The sequence below is a fragment of the Monodelphis domestica genome, chromosome 2 (genome assembly GCF_027887165.1).
Source record: "Monodelphis domestica isolate mMonDom1 chromosome 2, mMonDom1.pri, whole genome shotgun sequence".
In the NCBI taxonomy this organism is placed as follows: domain Eukaryota; kingdom Metazoa; phylum Chordata; class Mammalia; order Didelphimorphia; family Didelphidae; genus Monodelphis; species Monodelphis domestica.
The window spans coordinates 421201643-421221624 of NC_077228.1; the positions used below are offsets into that span (position 1 = coordinate 421201643).

The 19982-nt window shown below is 37.5% G+C and overlaps 1 protein-coding gene across 1 annotated transcript in view; it reads left to right on the forward strand.

The window, feature by feature from the left end:
- The window catches only part of AIG1 (androgen induced 1), a 307398-nt gene that overhangs the window by 263702 nt on the left and 23714 nt on the right, over positions 1–19982 (forward strand). The window contains exon 4 of the mRNA XM_001370501.4: positions 6798–6913. Within this exon, the coding sequence (XP_001370538.1) occupies positions 6798–6913 (116 nt within the window). The remainder of the gene's footprint in view (positions 1–6797; positions 6914–19982) is intronic.

The following is a 19982-nucleotide window of genomic DNA, read 5'->3' on the forward strand; positions in this document are numbered from 1 at the left end:
TGAGCAGAACTCTGGACAAAGTCAGGAAGACTCACTAACTGGAGAGAATCTGGGCAAGTCACTAAACTTCTCTGTAACCTGCTTTCCTCATCTGTAGAATGAGTGCATCTGTAGGGCTACTTGCCTCTCTTTCTTCCAGAGTTGTGAAAATGTATATAGGTAATATTTGTAAAGCAGTTTATAAATACTTTTATTTATTTTTACGATAAAACAAATTTTATTTATTTTATTTTGCACATTATCTATAAAGATATTCGTCACTGAAAAATACATGCCATGACTTCTCGACTCCATAGCATCATCTCACCCCAGAAGAAAGGCATGTCATGACAGTAAATCAATAGCATCTTTGATATAATTCACTTCTGAAATAATCTGTACCAATTTTATAGATGAGGAAACTGAGTCAAACAGTGACATTGGCTTTTAGAAAAATGCCTACCCACAATTTGGAACTATGCCCAAAGGGCACTAAAAGCATGTCTCCCCTTTGATCCAGCCATAGCATTGCTGGGCTTATACCCCAAAGAGATAATAAAGAAAAAGACTTGTACAAAAATATTCATAGATGCACTGTTTGTGGTGGCAAAAAATTGGAAAATGAGGGGATGCCCTCCAATTGGGGAATGGCTGAATAAATTGTGGTGTATGTTGGTGATGGAACACTCAAAGGAATAATGAACTGGAGGAATTCCACATGAACTGGAATGACCTCCAGGAAGTGATGCAGAGTGAAAGGATAAGAACCAGGAGAACATTGTACACAGAGACTGTGGTACAATTGAATGTAATGGACTTCTCTACTATTAGCAATGCAGTCATCCAGGACAATTCGTAGGGACTTATGAGAAAGAACACTGTCCACATCCAGAGAAAGAACTGTGGGAGCAGAAACACAGAAGAAAAACAACTGCTTGATCACATGGGATGATGGGGATATGATTGGGGATGTAGACTCTAAATGATCAACTTGGTGCAATTATCAATAATATGGAAATAGGTCTTGATCAATGATACTTGTAAAACCCAGTGGAATTGAGTATTGGCTATGGGAGGGGATTGGTAGGAGGGATGGGAAAGAACATGAATCTTGTAACCATGGAAAAATAGTCTAAATTAATTAATTAAATGAAATTTTCCAAGTAAAAAAAACCGAAAAATACCTACCCCGACTAAATCACATATCCATGAAGAATTAGAATTTTAATGAAGGAGGTCTCCCCAACTCCCGGTCCAGGGTCTATCCATTGTGCAACCTTTCTATCTTAGCTGAGTTCCAAGCCAGATGACTAGGAAAATGATAGTACTCTTGATAACAAGAGAAAAGACCTGAGTTCAAATATGAACTCAGACATCTATTAGCTGTGTGACATTGGATAAATAATTTAACCTCTATCTGCTTCATTTTCCTCATCTGTAAAATGGAGACAATAATACCTTGCAGCATTGTTGTGAGGCTCACATAATAATTATAAAGCACTTAGTGGAGTGCCTGTCACATAGTAAGGGCTAAAAATATTATTAAATCATCATATATAAAAAATACTAGGGCTATATGTAAGAGAAGTCTCTAAATTTTGCGTTGTTATTTTAAGGAATGTGCAGGTTTATATTTGACAAAACTTTTAATTTTCTCAACAAAATACTTAGCAAGAATAATTAGGTAAACTAGAAAGTTGCCGTATGGCAGTTCTAGGATCTCTTCCCATGAGGAATTGGGTTAAGGTTCCCTATACACAATTGATTTGAGAACCCATCTAGAGCTTCTTGCCCTGAATCCTTATTTTGCTTCCTGCTCCAGGCACCAGAATTGTTAGTTAGAACTCCTAGAGAGACCCAGAACCTCATTCATAATTTCCAACTGCCAATCCAAAACCTTTCTTTAGAAAGTTAAAAGATGAAAACAGATAGTATGTCAACAAGACAAGACATGGTTTGGACCAAAATTTTCAGAGAACTGTTTCCCAATGACTTTTCAGTCTTCTTCATCCTGATTGAGTCTATATTAGTCACTTCTAGAAAGTATTTGACTGAGAAAATCTTAACAGACCAGGGCTTGATAAAATTGTCTACCTGATTTGGAACTCAGTGCTGACATTCTAGCCACTTTTATTTAACATTGCTGTTTTGAAATACCATTTGATAAAATTAAAGAAATATTTACTGAGCATCTACTGTACTCTACTATGTGGATTCACTCAGAAGAATAATTTCCTTATGAAAAAGCACATGATCAAGATCAGATTTTTCCCCTCTAAATATTTTGGTTTCTTTTAAGACTGATGGATAGTAGCCCACTCTGATAGGCATCACAGTCAGTACCTCTTCAGGGCAAGCATAATCTAATAGATTTCCCCTGCTGAACAATGCTCTGTGTTTTTTATACACAGTAAAATTTTCTCTATTTCTCCTGACTCCCTGAAGTCAGTTGGTTCGTCCTCTGCATGTGACTGTCTGGATTTCACTCCATTCAGTGACCAAGTTGAAGGATTCTTTCTTGGAAGAAGAAACAGATCTGTGTCCATGGAATATCCCAAGCCTGAAGTTAATTATTGATGTGATTCTGATAACTGGAGATGCCTAATTATTAGGATACCAAGCAATTGCAGATTTTTTGATGGGAAAAGCGTTTACAGATTTGAAAGGGTCAGAGATGGTGGATAGATGTTTATCCTAGAATCTGAGTCAGAGGGAGCTTCAGAAACCATCAATTCTACTCTGGGTCTATATAGGAATTCCTTCTGTAACATATCTAACAAGTACTCATCAAGCCTTTGTGTAAAGAACTCTCAGGAAGTAGAACCTACTACATCCCGAAGTGGTTCATTTCATTTTTAGTGAGCCCCAATTCTTAGTCTGAATTAACCTGGTTACAAATTAACCTGTTTACAATTACTCCACAATGTACCTAGTTCTCTGGGACTAAACAACACCTTATTGAGTACCACTGAAGGTGCAACTAAGAAAATATAAAATGCCATAAAATAAACTCTTTTAAAGGAATGATTAGAAATGGCTGTAATATATAATTTTTGTTGATCTATGTAACAATAAATAAGTTCTACTCAAACACCTAATTTTATGGGTTCTTGAAAGCCTGAAGAACATAAATTATTTTAGGACAGTGGTGGTGAACCTATGGCATGGGTGCCAACAATGGCACACAGAGTGCTCTCTGTGGGCACATGGCTGCCCATCCCCCTCCCCTAGAGTTCATTACTAGAAAGGCTGAGGGGCCTGGGCAGAGCTGTTCTTCTCCCCCTCTCCACATGTATGATGCCATTTTTTCATATCACCCACCCCTCTGCCCAGGAGCCCAATGGGAGAGCTTCCTCCCTCCCCTGTATGGGTAAGGGAAGAGGGCAGAGCACACCCAAAACTCAGGGGTGATGTGGGAGTGGGGCCCTGTATTCCATCTCCAAAAGGTTTGCCCTCACTGTTTAGGGTTTGTCAAGCATGAAAATATTTGAGTAGAGTCTCAGACAGCATCTTCATTCCAAGGACCAACCTAGCTAAGCAAAGCATGAGGACACTTAGAACCCAGTATGCTGGTTCCTTCATGGTGAATTTTTGAATGTGGCAACCTATAATTTTCATTATGCATTTGTCGTTTTGTATATGTTCTTTATCTCCTCAGAACTTGGAAGGGCTCCCTCATTCCTCTACTCACCCAAACACCAATCTCCCACTCTCTTCCACACCACTTTTGTTAACTGATAGCATCAGTAACTTGAACAGCTACTTTGTGATGGTAACAATTACTCTGTGTCTATTTGAAGACTTTGATAGCCTTTTCCTGGTGGATTCACCACAGGGTATTGGGAATCTACACAAAGTTCCTTCCAATTATGAAATCTGAAGGACAGCAGATTAGCCAACAAGCTGGAGAGATGCTTGAACAACTGAAGAATTGGTTATTTGAATTCACTAAAACTCAGAGAAGAGGGAAATGGAGAACACACTAGAGTAGGAATCAGGATGACCGGGTTCTAGTCCCAGTTTTACTACTAACTGGTTGTATGACTTTGGGCAAGTCATTTTATCTCTCTGGGTTTTCTCATTTGTAGAATGAGGAGGCTGATGTAAATGACCTTCAGGATCCCTTCCAGTTCTAAAATTGTAATGTTTTCATCACTTCTAGTCCTAATATTCAGCTATTCTAATATGCGTTTCCCTTCAGTTTTACCCTTTTGATGACCAAGATAGAATTGAATTTTTTTTTAGAATGAAATCCCTACTAGGAAAAAAATCTTAATCTTTAATATCATGATTTTCAGAGTTTATTCTATAATTTCACTGCAATGTTTAAGCAATTTGATTTCAATATTGTTTTTTGCTTTTCCTTTTGTCCCCTTCCCTAAGAACTGACACAGAGTAGCATGGTTTTTAAATACATATTTATATGTATTTATAAATACATTTATATGTATTTATAAATGTATTTATATATACATATATAAAAATACATTTATAAATACATATAAATACATACATTATTATCCCAATTTACAGTTGAGGAAACTGAGTCGGATATAGGTAAAATGACTTGCCCAGGGTCACACAACTATTAAGTACCTGAGACCAGATTTGAATTCATATCTTCCTGACTCTAAATTGAAGCACTCTATCTTCTATACCAGCTAGCGATGTAGATCATTATCTATCTATGCCTCCTCATTCTATGCTATTAGTCCAAAGACTTCTAATTACTTTATCACAGGGGGTTTATACAACATATTGGGGGTCTTCTTTGCCTCTGCTATAATCACAAGGCTACCAATGTAAAAGACAAGCTATCCACTGGGTCCCTTTTGTCATCTCTTTTTTTATTTCTTATATAGTTATTTGCATATATATTTATATCACACCTTGATAATTCCTTATTTATAATGAATTGCACCCTATCTTACCTCTAAAATGGCAGAAATGTAAATTCCCCATGATTTCCTTCAAAATTGTTTATACTGTTAAAAGGCAACTACACCACCACCAAAAAGCTGCTAAAGGAAAAAAGTAGAAAACTCCCTTAAGTGCTGTATTGCCCACCTGACATTCTCTGAATGCCAGATATTAATTACTAATATTTTGAGACTTAGAAGTTATCCAGAGCACTGTTACATCTGTGAGCCAGAAGTTTTTCACTTTTATTATTTCCTACTCAAATAATTGTGTTCTTTTTTTCCTAAGAAAATAAACAGTAAGTTCTTCCAAAGCTGTACTGTTTGATCTCCCAAAGATCTTTTTTGCTCGCCAAGGCATACCTACCACCTGTTTCCATTCGGTTCTAATACCAATGAATTTTGAAAAACTTCACTGAGTAAACACTTGAGTTCAGGATTTTCTCCCTGGAACATCACACCACAGATAAAACAAAGATGCTCTCCTGGCTTATAAGCAGGTGAAAGGAATTAAAACTGCCAAATGTCTATCTATAATTCAGTTCAGTTCAACAATCATTCATTTATTAAGTCCCTACTGTGTATACTAGGCACTTTGCGAAGCACTGGGGATACCCAAAAGAGGTAAAAGACTATTCCTGGCCTCAAAAAGTTTATAATCTAATGGAGGGGACAAGGTCAAAGTGGTTCAGCTCTGACCTTGGAAGCAGTTTAATTCTCTTGTCTCTATTCCATTCACAAGACTTCTAAGAATTACACATATATTCTCCAGATCTCAATTCCTAGGAGAATGGCTTCTTTGGGGGTATTGTAAATTTTTTTTCCAATAAGCATTTGTTTATTCTTATTCCCATCTTTCTTCCTCTCCTCTCATGAAAAAAAAAATGCAGTCAAGCAAAACTAGTTCCTATATTGGTTATAACCAAAGTGTGTGTCTCATTCTTTATATTTAATCTATCACCTTTTTGTCAGGGTAGTAGGTAGTGTGTCAAAAATACTTTATTATTTTATATTTATTAATATTATTTTAACCTAGCTTTATGTGACCAGAAATTGTTTAACCTAAAGCTTAATGTAGAAGTTGGGCTGGCCATAGAGATGCTCTAGGAAAGGTAGAAAAATGCTTGGGTCCACCCAAAATGCTTGTGTTTTGGATCTGTTCACCCTAATCTTGATTTGGGTCCTCCCAAAGCTTGTATTTTGGGTTCCCCCCCAATTTTATCGACTGTTTATATTTACCTGCTAATAAACATTTCAAGCCAATTGCTTTCATGTGCTGGTTCCCTTATTTGAATATAATATATATATATATATATATATATATATATATATATATATTATAACAAAAACTTCACAAAGACTAGAGAGAAAGCTTCTTCCTGGCTCTTTTCTCTGCTGAATGAACAAAGTTCTTTCTAAAACTTTTTCATATTTTGGATCCTGTTCTTGACCTACAAAAACATTCTTCACTCCCAGTCCTCTGGAATCCTGGTTGGTCATTGTGTTGGTCAATCAAATGTGACTAGGTGCTATAACGTTATATGTTCCAAAACCATGTTAAATGGATCTATCCAAAGACCCATCTTATCTGAGCAAGGGCAAATCCATTAAGACTAGCTTTGGGCTGATATAAAATGAGGACATATTCATTTCAGCATCTTGTTATAGAAAAGCTTTAAAAATAAAAAGTAAAACAAAAACACCAGGGGAATCATGCATTTCCTTTAAGATAGAGTCAAGTCCATCTCATCTCTTTAAAATTCTATAATTTGGTGATACCTTGCTTTTATTTGGCCAGGAACTTATACCCTTCCAACTGCCACTGAAGAATAATTCAAGGTGCAGTGACAATGAATTCTCTCACCTGGTTGTTTTTCTTTTTTGTTGTATTTTTTTTAGCATACAACAGTGGTGCCGTTTATATTAATTGAGATGAGGACAGCACATCATCAGTATCCCAGCAAGAAATATGGAATTGCTGCCGTGAGCACCTTTGCCTTTGGCTATATATTATGGTAAGGACTATACATGCTGTGTTTTCATATTGTATTAGATTTTGCACTGCTAAATTTGGACACATATTTCATTATGAATATAATCACTAACAGATTCACACTGCGTGCCTCATTTGGTCCAAGACCTGGGCTTTGTCTAGTTTCCCTAGTTGCTTATATTTTTAGAAAGTATATGCCAAACCTCACACAACAGGAATTTGTTGAACAATCCCATGTAAGCAGTGGTCTCTCCAAGGCTACATTTTTCAACCCTTTTTTCAAACTAAATGTTTTTCTTGGACACTGATTTTATTACTTAAGGACCTTTTTTTATGCTTGGTGTTTGTGTGTATCTTTTTTCTTTTTCTTTCTCTGCTTCCTTTTTTTGATAAAGGAATTGTTGTCCTATCAAACTAAAATAAAAAAAAAAGGCTAACTTTAAACCCCATCTAATAGAACTGAAAAAAGTTCATTTCCCTGGTTTTATTTCAGAATTAACTTGCAAATACAAATATATTTCACAGATTTTAATGCACATGCTGAAATAGATTTTTTTAACTACCCTTGTTATCTTGGGAAATATTAGTCCCAACTAATAAGGAGAAACCAGACTTTCTTAATAAAAGGGATTTGAGCCTCCTAAGCTTTCTTCAGAAATGCCTCTGACCTTGAACACTTCCTAACTATGTGACCCTGGGTAAGTCACTTAACCCTTTTTGCCTAGCCCTTACTGCTCTTCTGCTTTGGAACCAATACTTAGTATTGATTCCAAAGTGGAAGGTAAGGGTTAAAAAAAAAGATAGATAGAAATGTTTTGGTCTATCCAGATTGCTTATGATTAAGACCCCTTTCCATCTGGTATTGATATTCACCAGGAGGACCTCCAGCACCCGCCTCTGCTTTCTCTTGTTCTGAGGTCTCTCTCACCATCTTTGAGTTTAGTAAAGTCCTTTGGTAAAGTCCTTCCATGCTCATCAGTACTATACTTTATCCCAACCAAAGACGGTCACTGAAGTGAATTCTCTTTCTTCTGGAAAGCAGATTGGAAAGCTCTGGCTCTGCAGAGGATTCAGTTCCTGCCAGCCCAGAAATACATGATAAAGCTGAGCACAGTACTTCACATAGTTTAAAGGAGTGATCGCATAATGCCCTAAATCTGAACAGAAAACAGATTCACTGCCAGGAAACCAGACAGTTAGTTCTGGAACTGAATTTTTTTAATGGCTCAAATAAGTTTTTGACCACTCCCAGTCAGCAGTCCCCTCTCTCCCCCAAAAAACCACAGGCACTTATGCCCACTATAAGAGTAATAAAATCTGCTTAGCTGTCTGGCCCATGGTTCATTGAAAGATTTAAGAAAACTGTCCTTTCTTTAACTCTTTTTTAAATATGGCTGACCTAGCTGCACTGCCCTCTTCTGTTCCTATTTTCTAGTCAGTCCGAAGTATTTATTAAGCATCTAGATGCTGGAGACACACACACAAAAAATAAGTTAAACCATCTGCCCTCCAGGAACTTGCATTCTATCAGGGATTAAAAAAAAAACCTGTGTGTATCAATATATAAATGTATATTAAAGAGAGAGACATATTAACAGACAGATAAGATAGTCAGTGAGAGATAGATAGATAGATGGATGGATAGATAGATAGATAGATAGATAGATGGATGGATGGATAGATAGATAGATAGATAGATAGATAGATAGATAGATAGATAGATAGATAGATGACCGATAGATTGATGTTAGATAGATAGATGATAGATGGATGGATAAATAGATAGATGATAGATGGATAGATAGATAGATGGATGGATAAATAGATAGATGATAGATAAATATATATATAGATAGATGGATAAATAGATGATAGATAAATATATATATAGATAGATGGGTAGATAGATAGATAGATGGATAGATAGATAGATAGATAGATGGATGGATGGATAGATAGATAGATAGATAGATAGATAGATAGATAGATAGATGATAGATAAATATATAGATAGATAGATGGATAAATAGATGATAGATAAATAGATAGATAGATAGATAGATAGATAGATAGATAGATAGATAGATAGATGATAGATAGACAGATAATATCTTTTGGGGGGAAAGGATTAAAAAACGGAGTTAGCAGGTAAAGAATTAGAAGCATCAAACATCAAAAAACTTCTTTCTTCTGCGTAAAGGTCCCATAAGTAAAGTGAGACAATAAAATAAGGAGATTTCAAACAACTTAGAAATCGTATCTCCAAGTCAGCATTCTAAAAGTTGTTGCCCTGGGAGACTATTGACCTACTGCAATGATGCTGCCATTGGTGAAAAAAAAATTTTTTTATAAACTTCTTGGGAACCAGTTTACAAGCCACACAAGAAAATTAATCTTGTTACTTTGTAGCCACGTCTTTTATATGGATGGGAATGGAAATTTTTACTCTGGGAACTTTGGCTGTGTTTCTGCAAAGTCATTTATATGCTGTCAAATCATTTGCATCCTGTTGGGCCTCAGAAGTTCAGGAACTCTGTTCTGATGTACATTCTCCCCCACCCCCACCCCCAACCCCTTGCCCCCCCACCCCCACCCCGGTCTGTGTGACTATTGCAAACTATGCTCCAAAGTCCATGGGAAATACCATGTATACTTCATTATAGACCCCCAAATCCCTCAGTAAAATGAAGCACCACTCACTCACTCTTTTCAAGCCAACTGAGGGTTCTTGCCAGCTTTGCATATTCCTTAAGCCAGCCTGTATTTGTTTGGAATGTCATTGCATTAGCCAGCTAGTTCTCTCAGGTTTGTCCTGAGAATGCTCTCAAAGTGTAGTTTTTCCTTTGGTATTCCACCCCAGGCATTCATAGCAAAGCCAACAGCCAAACAGTGCCCCACACATCGGAGGTCACATTATGTAAATCCAGGGATTTAATTGTTACCCAAAAGCTTCTAGCTTTTTCTCCCTCCCAGATCATCTTGGGGCCCGCGAGCCCAACAACAGCCAGATTTTCCAGATATGAAGTCCTTTAATGTCTTACCAGTGGTGTAACTGGAAAGTCTGGCACTTTCTGCCAAAATTTTCAGAAAATTACCATATCCTTTGGTAATTGCAAAATAAATAGATCCCCCTTACTACTCGAGGATAACTTTACACCTTGGGAGAGAGGGAAAGGAGGCCCCTGACTGGCACTGCTTTCTTTGCTCATCTTTGCCATGAACCCTCCTGCAGCTGACCTGGGGCCCCAGAGTATTTAACCCTCTGGGGAGAAGGAAATAAACATTCATATAGCACCTACTAGTGCTCTGTGCTTTAAAAAAAAAATACTATGTCATTTGTTCCTCCAACAGCCCTGTGAGAGAAGTGATGTTAGCCCCATTTTTACAGAGGAGAAGACTGGAGGTTACGCTTCCAGACTCCAAGGGCTCTCTCCACGGCACCAAGCGCTGCCCCAGCAGTCTAAGTAATTGATGTTTAGCAAGTAATTCCTACTCATTTTGTACATTCTGCTCTCTAGTGGGCACTATGTGCAAAATGGTACTTTATGAGCCATCCTTCTCCAATCCATCCTTCACTCTGTTTCCAGAGTCCTGTCCTTAAGGGTACAGGCAGGTCAGAAACTTGTCATCATTTCCCCTTGCTTCCTGGGTAAAATATGACCTCTTAGCCAGATGGTTAGGGTCCTCCACAGTCGACTTCATCTTATTTGGGAGGCAGAATGGTCCCATGCATTATTATTATTATAATTAATAACAGCAACAACATCTAGTATTTCCATAGCACTGTGAAGGTTGTCAAAGCACTTTACATATACTGTCTCGTTTTATTTTATGAGTAGGGTTGGTGCTATTACTATCCCCATTTTATAGAAGAAGAAACTGAGGCAGACGGTTAGTAAATGACTTGCCCAGAGTCACCCAGCTAGTAAGTGTCTGAGGCTAGATTTGAGCTAAGTTTTTCCTGACTCCAGGCACAGGGTTCTTCCCACTGCCCCACCTCACTGCCATCTAACCCTACACTTGGAGTCAGGAGTCACAGATTATACATGTGTATGTGATACATATACAGTGTGTATATATTCATACATACACACACATGCAGGGCAGAATACCCAGGAATAGTTACCACTTCCAGATCCTGTAACTTGCAATCCTAGAAACTGAAGGAGTCCAAAAACACCATCCCAGGTGCTATAGTCACTCCTTCCCTACTCAGCATTTCAATTAATTCAGCAAGAGAATCAAGCCAACTAATTCAATTTAACAAATGTTGATTAAGTGCTTGATATATTATAAAGCAATGTGCTAGATCCTAGGGACCCACAGAGACGAAAAATAACATAAAACCTGACCTTAAGGAATTTAAAATCCAGGAGAATGGGACCTGTACATGAATAATGATTTACAGTTTAGAAAATAATTAAATATAATTAAGTATATAGGAGAAGACAAACACTTTCCATCAGAAATTCAAGGATGGGAGGTGATCGTTTCTACCTGGGAAGACAAGAAAAAAGTATCATAGAGGAGGCGACTCTCAAGTCTAACTTTTGGAGAAAGATTAAAAATAGTGGAAGGAATTTCCATTGTAAACATAGGGGATGTAAACATAGGCATGCAAAGAGGAGCAGAACAGGCAGAGGGCAATGAAGGATTAGGGAACACTGAATAATCTGTTCTAGCTACAACCCTAGAGGATGCCAGGTGAAGCACCAAGAAAACAAGCTAGAGAGGATAGGAAAGAAAAGATGTTATCAGTTGGGAAAAGTGGACATTTGAGCTCTGACAGCAGAAAGGTAACGTCTGCTCCCAATAGTCTTAATTAGAGAATAGCCTACTTCAATCCAATTCAGTTGAATTCAATAAACATTTATTAAGTGCCCGCTACAGTGCCAAGTCCAGTGCTAAATTCTGGGGATACCAAAGAGGCAAAAGACAGTCCCTGCCCTCAAGGAGTTTACCATCTAATCCTAGAGACCACAAGCAGGACAAAGGGGAAATAATTAACTGAAGAAAGACATTGGAATTAAAAGTGGTAGAAGAAAGCTTCCTGTGGAAGGTAGGATTTTAGGTAAAGGGCTTTGGGGCTGGTATTTAATTTAAGATAGACTTTAAAAATATGGTTGTAGCAATTTATTGGAAGAAGGGACAGCAAGAGAACCAACCAAAATTTCTTAGTGGCTGAATAATGTGTTTCTGGAAAATCTAATTACATCCATGAATTTCCTTGTATAGATGCCTCTGTATTTCCACTTCTCTGTGTTGTGTGTCCTTACTCAAGAGAATCAGTTGTTAAATTTTCAGTATGAGGATTTACACCTCAGATATTAGCAACTCCTATAAATTGGAGCTTGATTTATTATTTAGTTACTGTCTAGACTTGGGAAAGTAAGAGAGGGATGTCAATAATGCAGATTAAACTTGAGCGGGTTGTGTGTACTTTTTTTTTTTCTAATTCCAGGGAGCTGGTTGTTACACATTTACCAGCACCCCCCTGGCTGAGGTCCACAATACACAATATTAGCCAAAGACAGCCAAGTTTGTTTTTGTACGACACCAAGAGCTAAGAATGGTTTTTATGTTTTTAAGTACAATAAAACTGTTTTAAAATGTAAACAATCTTAGCTGAGGGGCTTACACAAACAGGCAGGTGGCCAAATTTGTCCCCTAGTAAGCTGCCCAAGGTCCATTGCCTCCTTAATAAGCTCTTCTGAGTCCCCTCTGTATTCTCTCAGACATGCCTACATCCTGAAACATGGAACCCTGACAAGAAAAACGATGCCTTCAAAACAATAAAGGTCAATTCACATTAGGAAAAAAAATGCCCAGAATACATGACCCATGTGATTCTTACCATGGGGTAGCTGTGTGAATGAAGAGACCTTTGTGTTTTAAGAGAGTCATTCATTAAAAAGCTCAGGAACATCTAGAGGGACTGCAGGTAGGACAATGAGAAGTTTGATGATCCATAAAAACCCACTGCTAGAACTGGATCGTGTTGTATTGAGAGAAGAGAAAAGGAATATAGGTTTGCTCCCTTCAAATATTTGAAGAACTATCCTATGGAAGAAATGTTCTTCCTAGCCCTATACAGCAGAAGTCGCACCAATGACTACTAATTACTGGAAAACAAGTTGCAGCTCAAAATAAGGAAAATTTTCCAAACAATTATGAAAGTTGGCCAAAAAAAAAAATGAAACTGGCTACGACATGAGGTACTGAGTTCTCAGTCATGGGAGATTTAAAAGCTGAACCTGAATGACCACTGGTTGGAGTTGGGATAGAGGAGAGGGGATCCCTGTTATCACTTGAAAATAAATCCCCTAACCTGAAAATTTTTCAGAAAAAATGTTTTAAGTGACTTGCCATCAGAGAGAGAGAGCTGGAAAAAGCAGACATGGCTGTCTTCTCCATCCTCTGTGTTCTAACAGGGACAGAAGGACAAGGTTGCTAGTAGGGTTGCTTGGAATGTGCATCAATAGGTAAATAGACAAATTCAGAAAATTTGGGCAAAGCCAAAACACAAGCTATTGGGGAACCAAAACACAGGCTTTGGGTGACCCTACCTATTCCTTACAGCCATTCTCCTGCTTCCCCAGAGGGTCCCTGAGATCATTGTGACATTCTGGTTTTAAACAATGTCTAGTAACAAAGCTAGATTCCAATAATGTAGTAATTTCCAAATAGTATGTGGTGTTTCCCCCATAATCTCAAAGATCCCTTCCAGCCCAAATATTCTATGTCACCTGGGTGGCATAGTCGATAGAACTCTGAGCCTGGAGTCAAGACCTACAGTCACATCTAACCTCAAATACTAACTGTATGACCCTGGGAAAGTCACCAGACCTCTCTTCCAGTCTACCTCAGTTTCCCCAACTGTAAAATTAGAATAATAACAACACCTACTTCTCAGGTTTGTGAGGATCCAATGAGATAATATTTATAAGGTGGCTAGTATATAGTACACTTTATTTCTATGCTTAGCACCTTTTACCACCACAGCATTTGTCTGACACAATTACTTAGCATACTTTCAGCATTTACCACCTGTCTGGCTCTGCTATAGGTGGCTCAGCCAATAGGGCACAGAGCCTGGAGTCAGGAAGAGTCCAGTTAAAATCTGGCCTGAGATACCGTGTGACTGTGGTCAAGTCACTTAACCCTGCTGGCCTCAATTTCCTTATCTTTAAACTAGAGAAGGAAATAGCCAGCCACTCTAGTTCATTTGCCAAGAAAACCCCAAATGGGGATCACAAGGAATCAGGCACAATTGAATGACTCAACAACAACAAAGATTCTTGAAAGTAAAGCATTCGTGTTCACGTAGCCTTATACACATATTCACCTCTCTCACTTCAAAAATAAAACCTAACAAGCAACACAAATATATCTTTCTCTATTTTAAGTGTTAAAACAACTCTCTGGATAGCCTACTTACAGAAGATTGGGCAGGGGAAAACCTAAAGCTTTGAGATCTGTTTCCTTATTTCTGTGCATCTCTCATTGATATATCGTGCACCAAAAAAAGCATCTTGTGTTTTCCTTCTCTTCACCTAATCTAAGCAGCCATTGCAGGGGAGAGACACGTCCATCTGCTGACTGGTTTCCCTCAGGCTCCAGCCTCCTGCCTTGTCAGTACACTAGTCACTCCTTATGACTGCTATTCATGGCTTTTCTTTTCACTGGCTGTATTCTTAAGTTCAAGACAGAGGCTTTGCAGAACGCAGAGAAAAGAAATCAGCTCCGATCCATAGGAAACATCTGTTCTGAAGGGACTAAATAGGCTGCCCTAAACAGTTAGAGTCTGTTCCGAGCTTGGTGGCTAAGGATGTGTGCTTCCTGCCCCAGAGTCTCCTCCTTCATTGGTTTCTCATTCAATCAGAATGAAAGTAAAGTCCAACAGTCATGCATAATACATGCTAACTAATCACAGCCCACAAAAAGAGCTCCCCAACAAGTGGGCTAGAGCAAGGCCAGGGAGCAATCTGGGAGCACAGAGGGAAACGGTCCCTCCATTTCCTTTTAGTGGTAAAAATGTGCTGACATTTCTCATCCCAGATAAAATCCAATTTAAAGCAAAATTGCCTTTTCATTATTGCCTTAAGGATACAGATGTGTGGACCTTAAACTCTAGTGTTCCAGCACATCTATGATCCTATAATCTAATAAATTATTCTTTCTGGCTATAAGAAAGTCCAAACAAAAGGCCCAGTTACTAGCTTTGTTACTTTGGAGAAATGACTTGATTTCTACCTCAGTTTCCTTAACTACAAAATGATGATAATAATAGCCTACCTTTCAGGATTGTTATAAGGATCAGATAAAATAATAGTTGCCTAAACACAGTGATCCAGGACAATTCTGAAGGACATGCTGAAGAATGTTATCCACCTACAGAACCGTTGGAGTCAGATGCAGAGGAAAGCATACTATTTTTCACTTTTAGTTTATTTGTTTTTATTTGGGGGTTTTGGTTTTATATGAGTACTCTCTTCCAACAATAACCAATAATAAATCATATGGAAGGATGTTTTTGCATGGTAATACATTTATAACCCATTTCAAATTGCTTACCATCTCTAAGAAGGGGGAAGTAAGGAAGAAAGGAAGACAATTTGGATCTTAAAACTTAAAGTATCTTTTTAAAAAAATTAAATAAGTGCTTTGCCTAGTACATAGTAGAAGCTATATAAATGTGATATAGAAACACATATATACACATATATGAATATGGAAAATACCTACAAAGATATGTGTCTGTGTGTGTCTGTGTGTGTGTGTGAGAGAGAGAGAGGCAGAGAGAGAGAGGGAGAGAGGGAGAGAGAGAGAGAGAAGGAGGGAGGGAAAGAGAGAGAGAGAGAGAGAGGGAGAGAGAGAGAGAGGAGGGAGGGAGAGAGAGAGAAGGAGGGAGAGGGGGGAGAGAGAGAGAGAGAGAGAGAGAGAGAGAGAGAGAGAGAGAGAGAGAGAGAGAGAGAGAGAGAGAGAGAGAGAGAGAGAGAGAGAGAGAGGGAGGGAGAGGGAGAGGGAGAGGGAGAGGGAGAGGGAGAGGGAGGGAGAGAACTGGCTCCACTGTCTTTGATGCTGAAAAAAAGTTGTTACACACATAAGAGACAGACATTCACCATGTATCATATTCTGGGAAATTAGCATTCTTCATTCCCTCAGATTTTCTTGTGTGGATACTCTCTGCAGTGACCAGGTATCTCATTTAGGGCTTATACAATGCCTGGGCTTGATGCAGTCAGCACAGTGCTGCCTCCAAACATCTGGAGGACCTTATCATCTACAGGGAAACTCTACATTTTGGACTTGGCCCTGATCTCTCTTCTATGATATTAATGAACATTTTGTAAGCATGTGTGCCCTTGTTTTATGCCTTGCTCATTAATAATCAGAGGGCTATCAAACAAGTTTATGACTAGTATATTTTTTTTAATCTTATAGAATTTTGCCATATGGAACTCAGTTCGTAGAAACCTAGCCATTAAGGTGGGATTTTGCTCTACTGAATCAAGTTTATTTAATGACCAACATACAGTAAAGCATAATGAAATCTTGTATAAAGACGTGCTGTACTATAGATGATCACTTGTGTGAGCCTGCCTGTTCCCTTCTAATATACTCATCAAGGATGCCCTCAATGCCTATGTAGATTATTCTTGTAAAACAAATTACATATAGAACTGGAACTAGGAATATAGATAAGTACTTACTGAAGGTCCTTTTAAAAAAATCTGAGATTTTTTTCCTAGAACTATGATATCTTCCCACACTTAGGTATCTTGAGAACACCTGCACACCTCAAAATTATATTGCCACCATATATATATCCTCTTGTCCAGTTATATCTTGTTTTCTTCAGTTCACTTAGAACTGTGTGGTGTTAGAGCATTGGATCCACTGTCTTTGTTGCTGAAAAGAAGAGATTGTTATAAAAATCCTTTTGGTCTTTTCCATTTTCCATCTGTTTGTCTTTCTTCCAGTTTTCATCCTTAAATGCCCTCAAGTTGACTTTACTATGTTGACTTTATACTACATTCTCTTTCAGTTTAAATGATGTCGTTTTTCATTTCCTCTCATTGCTTTTTATTGTTTTGTGAGTAATACTTCTCAGAATCTTCCACCATCTTTCTATGTAAGATTTCACAAATGACTTTATATTCTCAATTAGTATTGCCCTTAACTGCCATGTCCCTCATCCTGGAAAGAAGTATTTGTTGAGTAAGTTTGTTTTCATATGGCAGTTGATAAATCATATAAAATTCCTTATAAAATTGTTATGATCAATACTAACATTCTCTTATCCATTTTCTATTTTTGGTGTCAGTAACTTTTCTATACAGGTCAGGTTGGAGTTGTTTTAATTGAATAGCATATATCTTTCTTACTGATCTTTGCCTTAACAAGTCAGTGATCTGACTGCATATTTACCTGTTATAGGAATAAGTCCCTATAATTAATTTAACTTTAGTGTTTTCTTTGTGCTCCCTGTGACCAATGGCTCCCAAAGAAAGTATTTTTGTTTTCCCAAAGAAAGTATTCATAACCCATAGCTGTGTGGTCTTGATATATTCTAGAAATATCTTGTAGAATGGATTCTTATTCCGGTATAAATTAAGCTATGTGGTTTTATGTGCCCATGTGAGATTTGATGCTTCTGTGACATATTCTAATCTCTCTCTCTCTTTAGGAGAAATTCCTCTCAGGTAAACCTGATAGGAGGAAGAATTATATAACACAAGAAGTTCAGAAAAGATGGTATCTAAGATACTACACAGTACATGATATGCTTCTCTGTTCTTTGACTTTCCACTGCAAATAATTTTTGCTTTGAATTCTGTGTTGATAAGAATTACTCTGATAGAGAAGTACAGCCACTACTTAACTTTCTAAATTCCCTTAATTGGGTAATACAGTTCATAATGCTATTAGATTCATGGTATGGTGTTAGAAGCCCTGAGTTTGAGTCCCAGCTCAGCTTTTTAACTCACTGCATGGTGTTAGTCATTAATCCTCCGAGCATCCTTGTGTATAGAAGATACTTGATTAAATTATATCTAAGATCTGTGATTTTTTAAAGTGCAAATAAGAGCAAAATGTCCAATAGCTTGCCATTTTTATTGACTGAATTCTCCTGCCTCGATTTATCTTCCAGTATGTTCAATGAAACTCTTTAAAAAGTTGATTTCCTATACCCACCAATCCAGAAACAGCATTTGACAACAGATACAAGCAGTAACTTCTCCTAATGTAGTTACTTAATTAACTATATATCCAGAAATAAGAAGTCCCAGACATAAGTTGACTTCAGAGCTGATAAAGGGATTTATACTCATGCAAGCACCAGATCAATTCAGGGAAAAGCCCTGAGACATGTCAGGCAGGGTCTAACTCTTCAGTTATTCCTGGAATCACTCTGACTTCTCACAAGTCTGCCATCCAGGAGGTAACCACAGGCTCCAGTTCAAACTGGAGCAGATCTTTCCCTTTTCTCACTTAAAACCTATGCTCACCAGCCTTAACCAAAACCTGAGCAGTCTATTCTGGGAAGACAATGGAATTTCCCAGATACTGTACAACCTTTCTCCTAATCATATTCCCCAGAGAAGAATGTCTCCCCAGGAAAAAGAGATCAAGATTTGGAACATTTTTTAGGAAGAGAATTATTTTTTAAAAAATATTTACCTATTTTGGTTCTTAATAAACACCAAATAAAATTAGCATTTCCTTGTCTAATTAGAACAAAACAAGTGTCAGTATATGTGTAACTGTGGATCTCTATTGCATAAAGTTCCCTACCACCTTTTTAAGTATATAATACATGAAACATGTACCTTTTGAAACTGTTCTGCCAGTCTGTAATTATTTTTGGCTTTCTTTCTGTTTTCTTCTGTGTTCTCATCTTTTAAGTGCTTCAGTGCACTTCTTTCTTTTCTTTTCACTTCTTTACCTTTTTTGCCAAATCTTTCTCTACCCCCCCTTGTCTCTCCCACCTTTATCCCCCAAAATTAGAAAGCCAACTAAATATGCCAAGTCAAGCAAAACAAAGTCCTCATTGGTCGTGTCCAAAAAATTGATATCTCATTCTATGCCTTGAATCCATCACCACTGTGTCAAGAGGTATTTAGTCTGCTTCATTTTCAGTCCTCTGGACTTGTATTGGCCAGAATTCTTAAGTCTTTGAAAGTTGTTATATAAATCATTTTCCTAGTCTTTAAACTCTCTTAGGATTCTAAGGGTTAATCTGAACACATGTTGTTTTAGATACTGTCAGTCAAAATGTCAAGAAAACTGTTCTTAAGATAGATTGCTTTATAAAGGAAATGGTGACAAGAGCCTGAGTCTGAAATGCAGAGTAGAAGAAATGAAAGAAATATATAACTTTCACATTACTCATCAGGCAATACCTAAGTGTTCACAGTGTCCCCAGCATCCCATGCATAGGTATTGGGTTTCGACCTTATTGTCCCTTCTCCCTCTAGCCTGATTCATTTCAAATAGCCAGCTGACAACACTGATACAACTGTAAAAGAAACCTCCCAGCCCTCTCCCCCTACCAGAATGTTATTCTATACTGTAGATGACCCAATTCAGACATGATGAGCATTCCAAAGGAGGAATAGGGGTGGGGAAAATATATTAATTTATTAATCAAAACTGCAACTTCCTTTTTCACTGAAAAAAAGTCAAATAGGCAACCACTAATTAAGTATTAGCACATTTAGAAAATGTAAATATTTTATTGTTTGAGAAATATGGAAGGGAAGAATCAAATTAGTATCTTGCCCATTCTCAACAATAGTTTCCATAGACTAAAATAACAGACCAGAAAAAAAAACTTTCCATTTTTTCTGCTTTTAATACTTGTAATAATAAAATCACCTAATATACTTAGAGTATAGTAACAAATCAGGCATCTAGTAAGTAACTTGCTATTTTTATATTTTAAAAAATCAAAGATAACTATTTTACTAGTCTTATCTATATACCCCTGATATCTATTGAAATAGATAGTAAAATCATCAAGGTGGGTGAGAAAACCACTCTCCCTAACTTTGAGATTTAATAAAAAAAAATAGCTTAAAAAAGCT